At 53.9% G+C, this 15,682-nt stretch overlaps 1 protein-coding gene across 1 annotated transcript in view; it reads left to right on the forward strand.

Annotated features, from left to right (window-relative positions):
• ADAMTS17 (ADAM metallopeptidase with thrombospondin type 1 motif 17) overlaps positions 1–15,682 on the forward strand; it is a 351,717-nt gene that overhangs the window by 16,268 nt on the left and 319,767 nt on the right. The window contains exons 3-5 of the mRNA XM_057303716.1: positions 135–301; positions 785–1,155; positions 11,678–11,843. Of these exons, the coding sequence (XP_057159699.1) occupies positions 135–301; positions 785–1,155; positions 11,678–11,843 (704 nt within the window). The remainder of the gene's footprint in view (positions 1–134; positions 302–784; positions 1,156–11,677; positions 11,844–15,682) is intronic.

The following is a 15,682-nucleotide window of genomic DNA, read 5'->3' on the forward strand; positions in this document are numbered from 1 at the left end:
TCTAGCCAATGGGGGAGGGGGAGGCGGGGCAGGGGAAAGCCAGAGTCCAATCGCCTCCTGTTTTCCGGGGAGAAGGCGGGGCTTGGGATTTACCACGTTGGGTTTGTCCGCAGCGCTAATTACTTTTTCCAAAGGCTGGAGGGCTTCACTCCGGCTGGCGCCGCCGCCTCGCGCGCTCCTGCTCCGCCGCGACCGTCCGGGGGGCTGCTCCTCCCAAGTACCATGTGTGACGGCGCCCTGCTGCCTCCTCTCGTCCTGCCCTTGCTGCTGCTGCTGGTTTGGGGACTGGACCCGGGCACAGGTAGCGCTCCCTCGCCCACCGCCCCCTTCTCGCCCGTGCCTCTCGCGGCCACCTTCCTCCTGCCCTCCCAAGGCGTCCTGGCGGCCCCCGCCTGCCTGCGCGGCCCGGGTCCGGCGGCGGACCGCTGACAGCGCTCGGGGCCGAGGGGGAGCGGGCCGCGGCCGGAGGACCGGGCTCCAGGCGGCTCCCGGGCGGCCGCGCAGCCGCCGGGTCTCCGGGCGCGGATGCCGCGCCGCCGTCCCCGGAGGTGGTCGGGCGGCCGCGCTAGAGCCCTTCCCGGGTGGCGCGGGGCCCGGGCGGAGGAGCTGGCCGGCACGGAGGTGCCGCGGCGAGGGAAGGGAAGGGAGTGCCCGCTCGGGGCCCGTTGTCCCCGTGCTGGCGCGGCGTGCCCAGCGCTGGACCCCGTGCGCGGCGGGCGGCCGGAGGGAGGGCGGGCGGCCGGGCGGGCCCCGCCGCGCTGACGCGTCTCTTCTCTCCCCGCAGCTGTCGGCGACGCGGCGGCCGACGTGGAGGTGGTGCTGCCGCGGCGGGTGCGTCCCGACGACGTGCACCTGCCGCCGCTGCCCGGCGCCCCCGGGCCCCGAAAGCGCCGGCGTCCCCGCTCGCCCCCAGCCGCCCCGCGCGTCCGGCCTGGCGAGCGCGCCCTGCTGCTGCACCTGCCGGCCTTCGGGCGCGACCTGTACCTGCAGCTTCGCCACGACCTGCGCTTCCTGTCCCGCGGCTTCGAGGTGGAGGAGGCGGGCGCGGCCGGGCGCCGCGGCCGGCCCGCCGAGCTGTGCTTCTACTCAGGCCGAGTGCTCGGCCACCCCGGTTCCCTCGTCTCGCTCAGCGCCTGCGGCTCCGGCGGCGGCCTGGTACTGCCTGCGCCCCCTCCGGGTCGGCCCGTCGATCTGTCGTGGCGCCGGGGGTGGTCCCCAGGGCAGGTCGGGATGGGGGTGGCGGCGCCTTGGCGGGAAGTTCAGCCTCCAGGGGTGACCTCCCGCCGTCCGCAGGGAACCTCCCCTCTTCCCGTCCGACCTTCCAGAGGGTCTCTGAGCAAAGAGGGTGCGAGGGGAAGCGTCTGATTGTCCAGTGCCTTCCACTAGCTGTACCGAACCTCTGAAGTGTACGGGGACTGTGCTGTTCTGGGGTTGCATAGGGGGAGACGCAGCAGGCCGGCCAGGGGAGCACAGGTCCGGCGGGGGTGAAACCTGTCAGGCCCCTAGACCCTAGACCAAGAGGCACACTTCCCCCACATTTATTTGCATCTGCACAGGTGTGTTGTGTGCGTGTCATGGGGAACACCTATAAGTGTATATCTCATCTGTTCTTGGAGGTGGGGGTAGGGTAGTGAGCATTCACCTCCCTTCTGTCCTCTTGAGTCTTTCTGTACCCGGAAGAGGAAAGCTTGTTGGGGTCCCCTGACAGGCTACTAACCTTCTCTTTTTAGTTGAACCGTGAGAACCAAGAGAGGGGGGTGTTCATACTCTTGTTCCCTTATACCAGGAGCGGGTATGCGTCTGGCAGTCATGCTCAGCCAGGCTTGAGGGCTGCTTACATTGGTGATAAGACCCTGTTACCGTCCCCAGAAGCTCCCTTGCGGAGGGAGTAGCTGCCACACCCCCCGCACCCTGCCCGGCTACATTTGAAGCACCTGTTCAGTGCTCGGAGGGGCAGGGGGAAGTTCTGGTGCATGTCTGCCCTGCTTGTGCTCACACTTGATCCCTGTACGCTGTGCCCAGCCACATGCTCCTCAGCTTCTCCATCATGCCCCCTGGGAGTGCACATGGCCGGCAGGTGGGCTGCCCCCAGCAAAGCTTGGTATAGGCTCAGAGCATGAAGCGCCCGAGTTGTTTCTGTGTCTTCCGTCCTGATTGGCCTCTGCGGAAGCAGTTTCTGATACTCTTTTGTGTCTGTTCTTCCCTGGCAGAAGAAACTGCTTCCTGCACCTCCGCCTTATCTTGCTCCACCATCTAGAATTCTCTAGCCCTTACCCACATCGCATGCAACAAGTCCTAGAGAATCTGCAGCAGAGCCAGAGAGCCTGGGGGTCCAAGTCTTTATGTAAGACTCCTGCTTTCTTCCCAGCTTCGTAGAGGAACTTCGGGGAGGGGGGGTAATTTCCTGGGATTGGCTTTCACTAGTTCTCCTTGCAGGCCTTTTCTGGGTCCTGATCAGAATGTGATCTACTTTTGCTGGGCTGGGAGAAATTGGCGTCTTCGGTTAAACAAGGAAAATGGACCGTGGAGGCAGCCTGTTAGGAACTAATGTGGAACAGGGGCAGGGAATGTGGGCTGTGGGTGAGGAGGCTTAAGGAGGAGTGAGAAAGGCTCAGATCACCGTAGGACTCGGGTCAAGGCTGTATCATGTTCTGGGAGGGACTGGAAGGCCCACATCATTTTTCCTGTTTTTGCCAAAGTGTTTAAAGTCTAGGTCACATCACTGTACTGTACATGGAAACATCTGAATCCCATTTGCTGCGGTTTGGTGAGTTTCTCTAGAGGTCAGAGTTTATACTTCTCGGTGTAAAGTTTCCAGTGAGGAGCTATCTGTGAAGGAGCTGAGGGTGGAAATCTGGATAACATTGGTTCCAAATCCTCACCGAGTTGAACGCGGGGCCCTCTCACAGACGGCATCGGAGCTGTGCGAGGAGGGTTCACTTGAGTCCTCCCGTGTTCGGGGAGACTGTGCTTCCCTTCGGCACCATGTGAGGGCGCTGTGCTTTAGATAACGGAACCCCGCCAAGAGTCTGCGTTCAGCCCGTCCCCGCTGCGGGGGGACCTCTAAGACTTCAGATTCTAAAATTCCTGCAGGAGCGGACGCTTCTGGTGTTTCATCTGCTCTGCTCATCCTGTTGGTGTGACCTAAATGTCGGACACTTCTTCCTGAGTGCCCTCCGCAGAGGGAGGGCCGAAGGCAGGCAGGAAGAGACAGCGTGGTGACTCGGAGTGGACCTCTTGGTCGCGAGGTAGTCCTGAGACATGTCCGGAACGGAAAGCAGCGGGAGCTCGGGCTAGCCAAGTTGGCACGGCACTCTATCTCACTTTGAATAGGGTTCTCCAGCGCGCTCGAGACAGTTCAGCTGGGTGGTAATGTTGTGTTAGTCACTGTGGACTCAGATGGCAGCGCCAGAAGTGGGATGGGGGGTGTGTGCGGGGTGTCTGGCAGGACAGGCTCACCTGCAAGGTGTGGGAGAGGGGCGGTAGCCAGTAGGAGAGTTTTGATGTCCACAGATGGGAGCATTCGCAAGCCGCCTTGGATCTAAAGATCAAGTCGAGCCTGGGGTTGGCAAACTTCTTCTGGAAAGGACCAGATAGTAAATATCTTAGGCCCTGTGGGCCATATGGTCTCTGTCATGGTTAAGTCCACACTGTCCTTTTAGCGCAGAAGTGCCGTAGACAGTGAATAAACAGATGGATGTGGCTTTATTCAATAAAACTTTATTCCGACGTTGAGTAGCAATTAAATCCTGATGCATCAAACATCTCCCGAGGGGCTTAGCAGGGAGTGGTGCAGGGGAACGTGGGCTCTGTTCCCTGTGCGTGGGTCTGTGCCGTCTCCAGAGAGGTGTGGTATCTGTTTAAAGCAGATGCATAATTAGAGTAGATCATTACTTGTTTATGGGGCGTGAAGCGTAAATCTCGTGTTCCATTTTGCCTCTGCTGCTTTTGACTGTGGGCAGAGGCGTGGGCCTGTGGTGTTCTCCCTCTCCTAGCTTGAAAAGCTGTGCAAGTTGCACTTCTTGGCTCTTCAGAGACCCTAGGTGCAAGTATTAATTGTTTTCTGTTTATGCTTCTTCATTTTATTTACGTTTCAGGGAGTCCTTAGACATTACGTAAGTCTTTGGAAGAGTTTCTATAACCGTGTAATTTCAAAGCAATGAACTTTGGGTATGTGAGGCAGGTATTTCCACCCCCAGAGAATTTATGCAAGTTTGGATCGGCCACCTCCTGTGATGGGGCCAGCTCACGGAAGGCCGGCAGGATTGGAATCAGGTTAAACTTCACCCGAGCAGGCAGCAAAGAGGGAACTTGAACGGAGAGAATGAGGGTCAGTGTCTGAAAAAGTCTGAAATGAGTGGATGAAGGGGCTGTTTTCCATCCCCACACATGAGGCCAGAGAGCAGGGGAGGCTCAGAGCATAAAGGTTTGGTCTGCTGAGCAGTGGCCGTTCTTCCTTAATGAGTGTAAACTCAGCAGAGTCCACCCAGCTGACCCTGTCCCTCCCTTCTGGGCTGAGGCCATGGCCTGCCAGGAGCGCTCGATGAGACAAATGTTGAGATCAGACAGGACACCCGGAGCTCTGGGCTGTGGAACTTTAAGAAGCCATACCCATTTGCCAGGCCACCCCAGAGGGACTGAGAGAAGGTTCCTGGCGTGCTTTCCTTGAAGTCACAGCCACAGTCCACAGGATCCTTGCTTGGAGTCTCTCTCATCCTGGTTGGCCCCTGGGGTTGACCTTATGGCCCAGGCCAACCTGGCTCTGGCCGGTCAGCTTGATTGAAGCACAGGGGGCCAGCTTGGTAGCTGCTCCGGAGCTTTGCAAGAATGCTCATCTCTGTTCCATGGGGGTAGACTGATAGGAAGAGAGTGGGGCTGGGGTCAGACAGTCAGTGAACAGGCAGCTTGCAAGAGTTGGACTTGGTAATCAAGAGGGCAGCCTGTGTTTCCATGACGACTCTGAGGAAGGGGGCAGGTTTGGGAGGCTGCTGTCTCTCCCTTTAGAATTATCAAACTCTCTTTTGCTTGACTATAAACTTGCCCAGCTTTTTAATACAGCATCACTTGATTGCATACAGCCAGACAGGAATCCCCTGTGGCAAAACTTGTACGGTATGGAGACCATTGGGAAGAGAGCATGTAGGCCAAACTACAGTGTCCTGCACCATGATATTGTGAGAAGCACAGAGTCCTACGAGAGTTATCACTCAATGTTACTGAAGAACTCATTACCGTGTAAATGTATTTGGAAAATGCACACACATTTTTAAAGCCTCATAGAAAAATAGTTGAGTGGCTATTAAGGAAAATAAAGAAAATAGGGAAAAGACAATGTGAAGTTTGGAGGCGTGGAGGATTTGAAGGGAAGAACTTGGATGGGAAAATTCTAACGTATCGCACCTCTTCCTCTGGAAGGGTGTTCACGTGGCCTCACAGTGACTTTCTGCCCCCACCGCTAATGGGCACCATGGAGGCCATGCACCTCTCCCCAGCGTCCTACCTACAGTCCGTAACTAGATTTCCACATCGGAGCTTTAATGTAATTGGCAACATCGTGAGAAAAGAAAAAAGTGCAAGATGGGATGATAGACCGAAGATGTTTTAGACTGATTGCATTCTTGGGGTTTATTTCCTGAGCTTTGAAATGCTGCAGCTGCGTGGGTTTGGACGCGTGCACCGGGGCACGGTGTTGCAGCCGGTACGTCGGAGGGAGCCACGCACAGTTGCTGCTGATCCTTTCCCCGTGCACACGTCTGCACGCGTCTGCACGGCCACGTTCTCGTTCTTTAGGAAATGAGGCTGCACGGGCGTTTGGGGCTGTGATCCTAAGTGAGCCACCTCCTCTGATCGGTCCCGTCTGCAGCCCCAGGAGGGGTAAATAACATCAGCCTCGTGTGGCTGTTGATAGAATGAAGTAAGATCAAGTCTGTGAGATCATTTAGGGTGAGCCTGGCACAATAAGGCATTAAAAATACATTTCTTCTGTTGCCCTCTGGGGCCCAGACTTTTCCAGTTATAAATCAACCAATCAGTCAGCGCTGTTGACTAAATGAACAGATCATTATCACACACCTGCCCTGGCTGGGACACTCCGGTGGGTTTGCAGCAAGCCTCAAAGAGGAATACAGTGTGGGCCCTGTCTCAGAAGGCAGTCCAGATTCGCCCAGGAAGGAAGGTACCCTGGCGCCTGCAGGGTGGCTGCGGGGTAGAGCAGGGGTGGCCCTGGGGTGGGGTGGGGTCAGGGAGAAGGATTAGAACAGCAGGGGGTGGGAGTGATGGCAGAGCCTCCAAGGCCAGGTTCTTCCCTAGATCAGGGGCCCACGATGTGGCTGCGTGATGGGGATGGGGGCGGAGATGATTATTTTAGGAGATGGTAGGAGAGGAACTGAACAGACAAGTGTGTGGATTAGGTGAGGCCAGACCCTGGGTACCAACCTAAGGCATTTAGAATTTATCAGAGAGCAGTGGTTCTCCACTTTGAGCTGGCGTCAGCGTTCCCCGGAGGGTTCCTTACTCTCGTCGCTGGGCCCGTCTCCAGAGTTCCTGACCGGTCTGTCTGGGTGGGCCCGAGAACTTGAATCCCTAACAGGTTCCCACGTGCTGCTGCTGGCTTGGGATCACATTTTGAGGAACACAGGTCTCGACGCAATGGGGAGCATTTCTGGCTGTCGACTGGGGGGGTGTCCCTGGTGATAGCAGCATGGGGGCCACTGGAGGAGGGGGGCATTTGGAAGCGTGATGGGACGAGCCTCAAGCCTCGGGTTGTGGAAGTGAGAAGGAAGATGTCTACGCAAGAGAGATTCTGAAGGAAGAGCTGACAGTCTTTGTGACTGACTCTAGTGATCAGAAAGGGGGAGACGCTGGCAGTGACTGGCCCATGTTACAGGGGGACACTGGCTTCGGGAAGAAGACCAAGACTCTGTTTAGGCGCCTGGCATTTGCAGAGGCAGCAGCTGGACTTTGAGAGGGGGCTCTGGATGGCACTCTCGGACAGGGGCAATGGGACTCGGTGTGGAGGCTGGGAAGCCCCTCTTGCCTGTGGGGGTCGGGCGTGCTCCTTCTGCAGGAGCTCCACTGAGGCCCCCCAGAAAGGTGGAGGCAGGTGCAGGAGGGTCTGCCGTCACAGGATTGTTTTTCCTTCTTGGAAGCAGACTTGCTCACCCAGGAAGCAAACGAACAATGCCATTTGCATCATCTCAAACCACCCCCACTAACCCATCTACGGGGAGAAGGCCACCTAGGAGCCACGCCAGTTAACCAAGGAGCCACAGGGGGCTCGGAGGGATCCCCGGGCCCTGAAATTCCAGTGAGGTTGACAGTCGCATGGCGTCATCCCCTCAGACAGGTGTGTTCTTCAGTTCCTGGGCACCCATAGGACAGATATGTGTCTAGAGATAGATAGATAGATATCTGTATGTATATAAACATTATCTTAAAAATGTTTTCTCCATTTTGAGAAGTTGTGCTGATGTCCAGAGGTGATGAAGGTCCATACGTCCTTCGTGCATTTTCCACGCGGCCAGGAGGGCTCGTCGTGCTTTGGAGGCTGGGCTGGCGTTAACGCTACCTGATTTATAATGCTCTCCTAACGCAGTACAGAAATGCTTCAAAGCAAGCACCCAGAACAAAGAGAATCGCGAAGGAGCCACTCAGAACTGTTACGATATCGGGTGATGCCTGATGCATTTTATTGGACACACATTGCTTTGGTAGGATACCACATCTTAGCAACTTGAGATTTCTCTTTTAAGAGCACCGTTTCAGGGAGGATTATTGCATCCAGTCAAACCACGCGGCCTCAGGGCCCCCAGCTCTGTCTGCCACAGGCATCCCTTTACAGCTGTGTGTCTTCAGATGAAGTCTGCAGCCCCTTTCATCTCCCACAACCTCAGGCTCATTGCTGCTGTCCCTCACTGCCATCTGTAGGGCATGGAGGCCTTGGGAAGGACATCCCCGTGTCTCACTTCTCAGGAGCGGTGGTGACTGGAGGAGGAATGCAAGTTCGAGCAGCCCCGCCTAGCTTCTGGGGCCACAGGGCAGCCGGGGGCTAGAAGTCGGGGCAGGGGCCAGAGCCCCAGGGTCAGAGGAAGGTCCATTTCCAACCCAGGCTACTTCCAGACGTCTAAATCAAGGCCGGAGGTGGTCGGCGTCTCTGGCCCCGAGCTAAAAGCTAGCACGACGGTCCTCAACCCTGGCTGCACTTTGAGATCTCCTGGCAAGCTTTTAACACCAGTGCCTGAGTTCCCCCCCAGGGGTTCTGGTTCAGTTGGCCCGAAGTGGGGCCTGGGCATCAGGAGTGTCTCAGATGGCTCTACCGTGTAGCCGGGGATGAGAACCTGTGAGTAAGGTGGACTGCGGAAAGGCCATGCTAGCCCATTCCCTTCCCTTCCCTTCCCTTCCCTTCCCTTCCCTTCCCTTCCCTCCCCTCCCCTCCCCTCCCCTCCCCTCCCCTCCCCTCCCCTCCCCTCCCCTCCCCTCCCCTCCCCTCACATTTTCTTGAGTAACTCTTACATGGCAGATACTGGAAAAAATGAGGACTCCTTGTGATCCTGTCTCAAAGGAACAAACTATCAGGTTGTGACAAATGCCCCATAACACAGTGGGCAGTGAGGGGCTGCACCAGGGTGCCAAGGGAGGGGGATTCTTTGGGGAAGAAGGAGGAGGAAAAGGGAAGGTCAGGGAAAGATAAGGAGGGCTGGCAAGTGTTTGCCCTGGGGCTAGATGGCACCTCTGTGTGTGTGTGTGCGTGCGCATGCCTGGGGCACAAGTGGCACTTTTCAACAGCACATTTTATCACTGGTACCGTGACGACAGGATGAGCATGAAGGGACACTTCAGGGAGCCTCGTGACAGCCTGGGACTGGGGAGGGGCAGGGCAGGGTTCTTCCCTGCGCTGGCTCCTCAGGGAGAGGGCTGTGCCCGGGCCCGCTCGCTCCTGGGTGCTAGTCCTGGCCACGTCTGCTTGCGAGCCGGGTCCCAGGAGGGTGAGAAGCTGCCGGGTAGAGCTCGGTCCGTCCGCGCACGTAGTTACCTTACCACTGTTACCATCGTCCTCCCTAAAGGGGTGGAAGCGGGCTTGTGGGGCCCTGCAAACAAGACCTGCTAAAGCGAAGGGGCTACTTCCGCTGTGGCTTGGATGTGTGCACGTGCAGGCGTTCTCGCCAAGGGGCCGTGCCCCTCTGTGGCCCTGGAGAGAGCTACCCGCCGCCCATCCTTCTATACCGCAGCCTGTGAAGGCAGACACTACAACGGACGGGTAACCGGCTTTGAACGTGCTAGACCCAAGGGGCCTGTGACCCGCCACACCCAGAGTCCAAGTTGAGCAGATCCTCCGGGGAGCACGGGGCTCCTTCCACATGGGGCTCATCCCGCGTGCTGTGCCCCACCTGCCAATGTTATTTCGACCCATGGAAGTGTTCGCCACGGTTACTGAGTGGTGTGTTCTGCACGGAGGCTTTCTTTAGGTGCAGCCCCAGGGGAGCTCTGCGTACCGCCCCCCCCCACAGCCACTTTCTGCATCCACTTCTTCTGTCTCCCCAAAGTATCTTCGTTAACAAATTCAAGTTCTAACTTCAAAGGAGAGGGAAGAAAGCCGTGCTTTCCTGCGGGTCATGCAATGCCACTTTAAGACAGTTTTATTTGGGCAGTAAAATCTCTTGAGTTGTTCTTGGCAGAAGTTCTAATGAAATGGAAACCTTGAAATCTGCTAGGAGCTGTAAGTACGGTCTCACCCTGTGTTCTGGGGGCTCGGGGTTGGAGGCGATCTTATTAGTTGATCTGGTTTACTTTGAAAGAGGCGTGGTGTCCAGGCATCCTCTCCGAATGTAGAGGAGATCTGCCATTTGGCTGGAGTGAGGTCTGTCCTTGAGGCCGGAGGAATTGCTGTGCTGGAGAGCAGTGCTGCCCAAAGTGGGGGCCCCGGACCGGCAGCATTAGTGTCACACGGGGGCTCGTTAGAAATGCACATTTTCGGGGCCTACCCAAGACGCTTGGGTGATTTCATGTGCATTGGAGTTTGACAAGCACCGCTTCCGCATGACACGGCCTTTACAAAAGAGGCTCACGGGGAGAGAGAAGAGATGATGCTCATTTCGGCCGGACGGGTCTGCTTGATCTTTGGAATCTGTTTCGCAAAGGTGGTCCTGGGCCTCCATCCGGAGGAGGCGCCATGGGCCGCACAGCTCAGTGTGCAAACTCGGGTCCTCCTCCAGCCTGGGGCTCAGTGGCATTCCTTGCCAGGAGGTTTACCTTGCTTTGTTAACACCTCAGAAGGGAAACTAGCAGCAGGTATCCCAGGGAAGGAGCACAAGTTAGTTTCATGTCGTCAGCATTGGTTCTAAGGGATGTTAAGAGTTCTCTGCATCATATATATATATATGTGTGTGTGTGTATGTGTGTGCGTATAAATATAAATATAATTATTTTTTTAAAGATTTTTATTTATTTATATGACAGAGCACAAGCAGGGCAAGCAGGAGGGGGAGCCCGATGCAGGGCTCGATCCCAGGACCCTGGGATCATGACCTGAGCCGAAGGCAGACACTTAACCAACTGAGCCACCCAGGTGCCCCTATATTTTAAAATTAATATTCACTCTATTAAAGTGGCCAATTAAAAAACCTAGTTCTTAAATTTTTCCTTCAGTTTACAAGTCACATCCTATTTCTAATCTAGCAAGTTTTTAAAACTCTTTCTTGAAGTATAATTAACAGGTTATATTAGTTTCAGGTGTACAACATGAGTCAACAATTCTATACATTTGCCCGTGCTCACCTAGATAAGTGGGCTCTTAATCCCTTTTATCTGGCAGGTTTTTTGCAGTCCTTTTCAAGGAAGCTTTGGATAATATTTGGCGCCACTTGTAAATTTGGTGATTAACAACTTTTAAACCTTTAAAACTGCCTTGAGAAATTGAACACAGGCAATTTCCTTTTCAAGCTCTTTGGTTGGCTAAGAAGCCCTTTGCGAGTATTTCAGTGATTCCTACAAACCTGATAAGGAGTCCTATAAACGTGGGCAGTCGTAAGTTCTCATACACATTCTAATACTGCTTCTAAGCCTACCAAGATTTTAAAATCACAAATCTAAGTCCATGATGTGCTTTAAATTAGAATCAAATCTAACCCATGGGATAGTCCGTCTATTTCTCTTAAACGCCACAAGTTCTGAAAGAATATACAAATCCCCTGTCACAAAGCTATTGGTGTCACAGGACTGACTCCACCCTCTTTCCTTCTTAATATGCCCAGGGATAAGAAACATTTTCCCCCCCAGTAGGGATGTAATTGTCATTCATCCCCAACACTTTTGGCATTGCCTCCTCCAGTGGACTTTTGGAAGATGATTTTAAAACTAATTTTTAAAAGAAAATTTCTTTTTACTACTAATAAAATAATACATTTCTTTTGAAAGCGAGCCCGAGAAGTGGGTGCTGCTGTATATATCCCTGCACCCCGTGACCCCATGCCCCCCTCCCCAACATAGCCACAGGATGGGATGTTTCAGGCCCCACAGAAGCTCCTTCTTGGGCTCAGTGAATCAGAGATCCCTGCAAACCAAAAGCCCCAGATGTGAGGCCCAGGCCATAGCCAGGTGGCCTTGCTGCCCTCGGGTTGTCGGGGTCGTGGGTGTGCGTGAGCGAGGATGACTCATATCCCATTTTCCTCTTTCTGGGCAGGTTGGTCTCATCCAGCTTGGGCAGGAGCAGGTGCTAATCCAGCCCCTCAACAATTCCCAGGGCCCGCTCAGCGCACGAGAGCACCTGGTCAGGCGCAAATGGTCCTTGACACCCAGCGCCTCCACCGAGGCCCAGGTCCCTGGGCAGCTCTGCCAGGTTCTAACAGGTGAGTCTGGGAAACATCTCGCTTGACAGCACATGCCATTCAGCCGTTTCACTGCACGTCCCCAGACGCACTGAAGTCCTGTGAGCAAGAACCTACCTTCCCCTGTGTTTTGAGGCTGTTCTGTTTATGGCCCCTAAGGCCACTGCCTTTTCCTCTCTATCTGGATCGTGTTAGCATTTTCTGTGTAGCAGCCCTTTGAAAAGGGAAGGCACGCAGGACCTCATTCATGCAGTGCCTTGGTTGTATAGATCAGGAACGAGTTGAGGTCCCCCACATCTTGATGGCTTCTTTGTTACCCAACCCTGGGTTGGTGGCAGAGCTAGAATGAGAATTCCCTCTGTCCCTGGCCAGAGCTGGCTCTTCTAGATGGGGGTCCCCAGGCCTGGCTGCACCTGGGGGGGCCTCGGAAGCCGTGGCTTCACAGGTGTGCTCCTGATGTGTGCTGAGGTGGGGGAACCACTGCTTTACGCAGTGCCTGGCACTGACCTGTCCCCCAGCATCCTGATCCGGTTGGTCTGGGGTGTGACTGGGGTGTCCAGGTTTTGAAAGGTGATTGTGACAAGTAGCTTGGGGTGAGAACCCAGGGTTCTTCGATTCTGTGCCTCTATTTGAGGAACCTGTGGGTTCACGGTCAGGTGTTGAAGACCGTTTCACGGTCACAGGAACGGACATTGATCTGTCACCAGCAGTCTTCCTGTGGGCGTCCCCTGATGAAGACGGAAAAGCTGCTGCTCACAGATGGCATTTCCTCCTGGGGGGCATGGGACCCCACGGCTGACCTTTGGGAGTTGTGCTTTTATAGTTTAAAGACTTATTTTTGGATAAGGAAATACAGTGTCTCTGTTTGGTATTCCAGTGATGTTGGAAATACATCAGTGATGTGACTCTCCTTTAGGACAGCTTTGGGACATGTGAATAAGCCTCGCAGCTCAGCTCAGTTGTTGCCTGTAGACCTGATCTCATGCAGGTAGCTTCCTTCGTTAGCTGGTCTGCATTCGGCAGGGAGAGGGCGGAGGTGATGTTGCCGAATCAAGGCCGTCTCTGAAACCCCAGCAGAGCTCTGAGTGGTAAATAGAGAATGCCACCATACGGGAGGGTTTCCTCTGCTCCTTCCTTACAGAAGTGGGGGAGGGTGGACCTCAGCATGACATGACTAGTAACTCAAACACACTCTTAAATCGCAAGCAGGGGCTTGTGGGGGTGTTACTTAAACATCAGGCACCTGACAGTCTTGGTGGAACAGTTTTTTAAAAAATCTGCTTTCAAAATAAGTGACCGTTGGTCCTTCTACATCCGTGTGCGTTTTCTGCTCATCCGAATGTATTGTTTCAGAGGCAGGGGGATTATGCCCAGGCGGTGGGTCCCAGGGCTGGCTGTCCATTGGCACCACCTGGAGAGACTTGACAGCTGCTCACGCCTGGGTCCTGTCCCTGAAGAGCTGCTTTCCTTGGTCTCGGGTGCAGTCGTGGCATCTGGTGCCTTCAGATCTCCCCGGGTGGTTCTAACGTTCAGCTGGTGCTGAGAACCACCGAGCTAAGGAGTGTTAAACACGAGTAACAGCACCGGTGGGCCATCGGAAGTGTGTTTTTCAGGTGAGAACCACCAGGCAGGACCCCACAATGAAGTCCAAGGGCAAATACGTCTTAGTCTCACCTTTCCCTCTATTCAGGCCGGCACTCATCAGCGGCCAGTCAGGATCAGAGACCCAGGGGGCTTGTGGACGATATCATGGAATATTGGTCTCATTCCTGCTGCCATCGTCTTTGGGGACATGCCCGATACCCAGGACTGCTGGCAAAATGATAAATTGTGCCCGGGTTTGCATTTTTCTCCCTGAGGCTGGTTTCAAGGCACCCTTTCCATAGAGTGTTTAGCCTGTAACGAAGGAAATGAAATGAACAAAACCTGGGTGGGGAGGACGTGATAGAAATGAAGTTAAAATAAGAGCAGTCATGCAAGAGATCTCTGAGTTTGCTTTAAAAAATCCTCTCCCCTTCACTGTCCCCATGTCTCAGTCATCGTGCTAGAGCCGTGTGTGTACCCAAGCTGGGGCCAGCTCCGACTGTCCTGGGGAGGAACACAGACACCAGAGAAGGGTATTGATCTCCCTTCTAAGTCCTTCTTGCTTTGTGGGAAACACTCTGTAAATTTTGTTGCTGTGTTGAGGAAGACAATGGGCCTTCTAATAGGTTTAGCCAATAAGGCAGTCAGGCCCTATTGACTTCCTGGGAATTTAGGAATTTCATTGAGAAATTGAGAATATCAATTTACTGGGAAACCAGCAAGATGCGTTTTTGGCTTCTTGGAACTAGGAATCAGATGAATCATCCAGGATTTCCTCTGGGCACATGTTCTCTGTGGCTGACCCTGGCTGTCCTGGGGGTCATTGTGCCTTACTTTGGATCTGGTGTTACCCCAACCTTGGACCTGGCCTGGCAGTAACCAGCTGGCTCTTGCCGGTGAGGAGGAGTCTGATAATTCTTCCTCCTCCATGAAGCACTCAGTTTACCTGAGATTTGAACTGTGGTAAGCCACCCTGCTCTACTCAGATAGAGGGACTAGCACAGGCACAAGGCCACCTGGAAGGACCCACCACTGCCTTCTCGTAGATATCCTGAGATTGGATTTCTAGCAGTCTTTGGGGCTCCCAGAGAGAGGACAGGCCGACCCTATTACCTTTATTGCTCCTTATTTTTAGGACCTTATAAAATGATTCATAAAGTGTCACTCCGGATTGGAACTTGGCATGAAAAATATGGCATCTGCGAGCCTTACTCCTCCTCCTCCTCCTCCTTCACCTCTTCTTCTTCTCTCTCTCTCTCTCTCTCTCTTTTTTTCCCCCACAGCACGAGTTTTTGAAGGTTTTGGGGGCAATTCTCAACAGCAAAAGTGATACTTTGGATATTTTGAAACATTTCCCAATTTTGACTTCAAAACTTTTTGTCCGTCTTCTGTGCTTATTTTAACTTCTCCATTCAGATTCAGTTTAGAATCTTCCCATTTTCATGGGCTTTGGTAACAATTCCGATCTCTGTCTCCTCCATCATGGTAGATGTACCATGTGGATGGTTGAGGCAGGTGGCAGATTATTAGAACTAATTTCCTATAAGACACTGTCAAGTGAGGAACCCTGCCGTGTTTCGGTGTGCTCATTGTAACACAAATATGCCGTCCGACAATGGCGCCTGCGAAGACATTGATGTCTCCTTCCCGTTCTGTTAAACGATTGTTTTAGAAAACCATTGGTGGTTATTTTGTAGTATTGTTTGATTCATTTATACCATCATAAAGTGAGTTTTAGTGAGAATTTAGAGGCTGCCGTAACTCTTTCAGAAATTGCATATTGCCAATTGATGCAATAATTTGCCTAACAGTTGTATATATGATCTGTAACAAATCATTGGTTGGGACTCGTGTTTTGTGTCCATTAAGATTCCTTTGGTTGGAAATGACAAATCAAACTGGCTTAACCACTCACAACATCACCGCCCCGGGCTCGTGGAACTGAGGAGCAGAGCGGGAGGTTGGGCCTCAGGTAGGCTTGGCCAGGCTGGGCTTCTCGACAGCTGTTTCTCTCTCTGACAGCCTGTCCTCAGCTGGCTTCTCTTGTAGTGACAAAGAGGCCGCGAGGCTCAGGAGATCAACTCTACTGTTTGATCGGGAGTTGAGGTGGGTTGACCTGGATTGCAGCTTTACCTACTTTCAGTTCTCCGCTGGTTTCATGTGTCTTGAGGCAGGACCGGAAGAGCTTAGGTCCCAGTCCCCATGTCACCGTGGAGGTATCATTCTGCTCTCTGTCCTTGTCCTGACTTCCTGCAGGTCACCATACTCGCTAAAGC

The sequence above is a fragment of the Ursus arctos genome, unplaced genomic scaffold (assembly GCF_023065955.2).
Source record: "Ursus arctos isolate Adak ecotype North America unplaced genomic scaffold, UrsArc2.0 scaffold_28, whole genome shotgun sequence".
Taxonomy (NCBI): Eukaryota; Metazoa; Chordata; class Mammalia; order Carnivora; family Ursidae; genus Ursus; species Ursus arctos.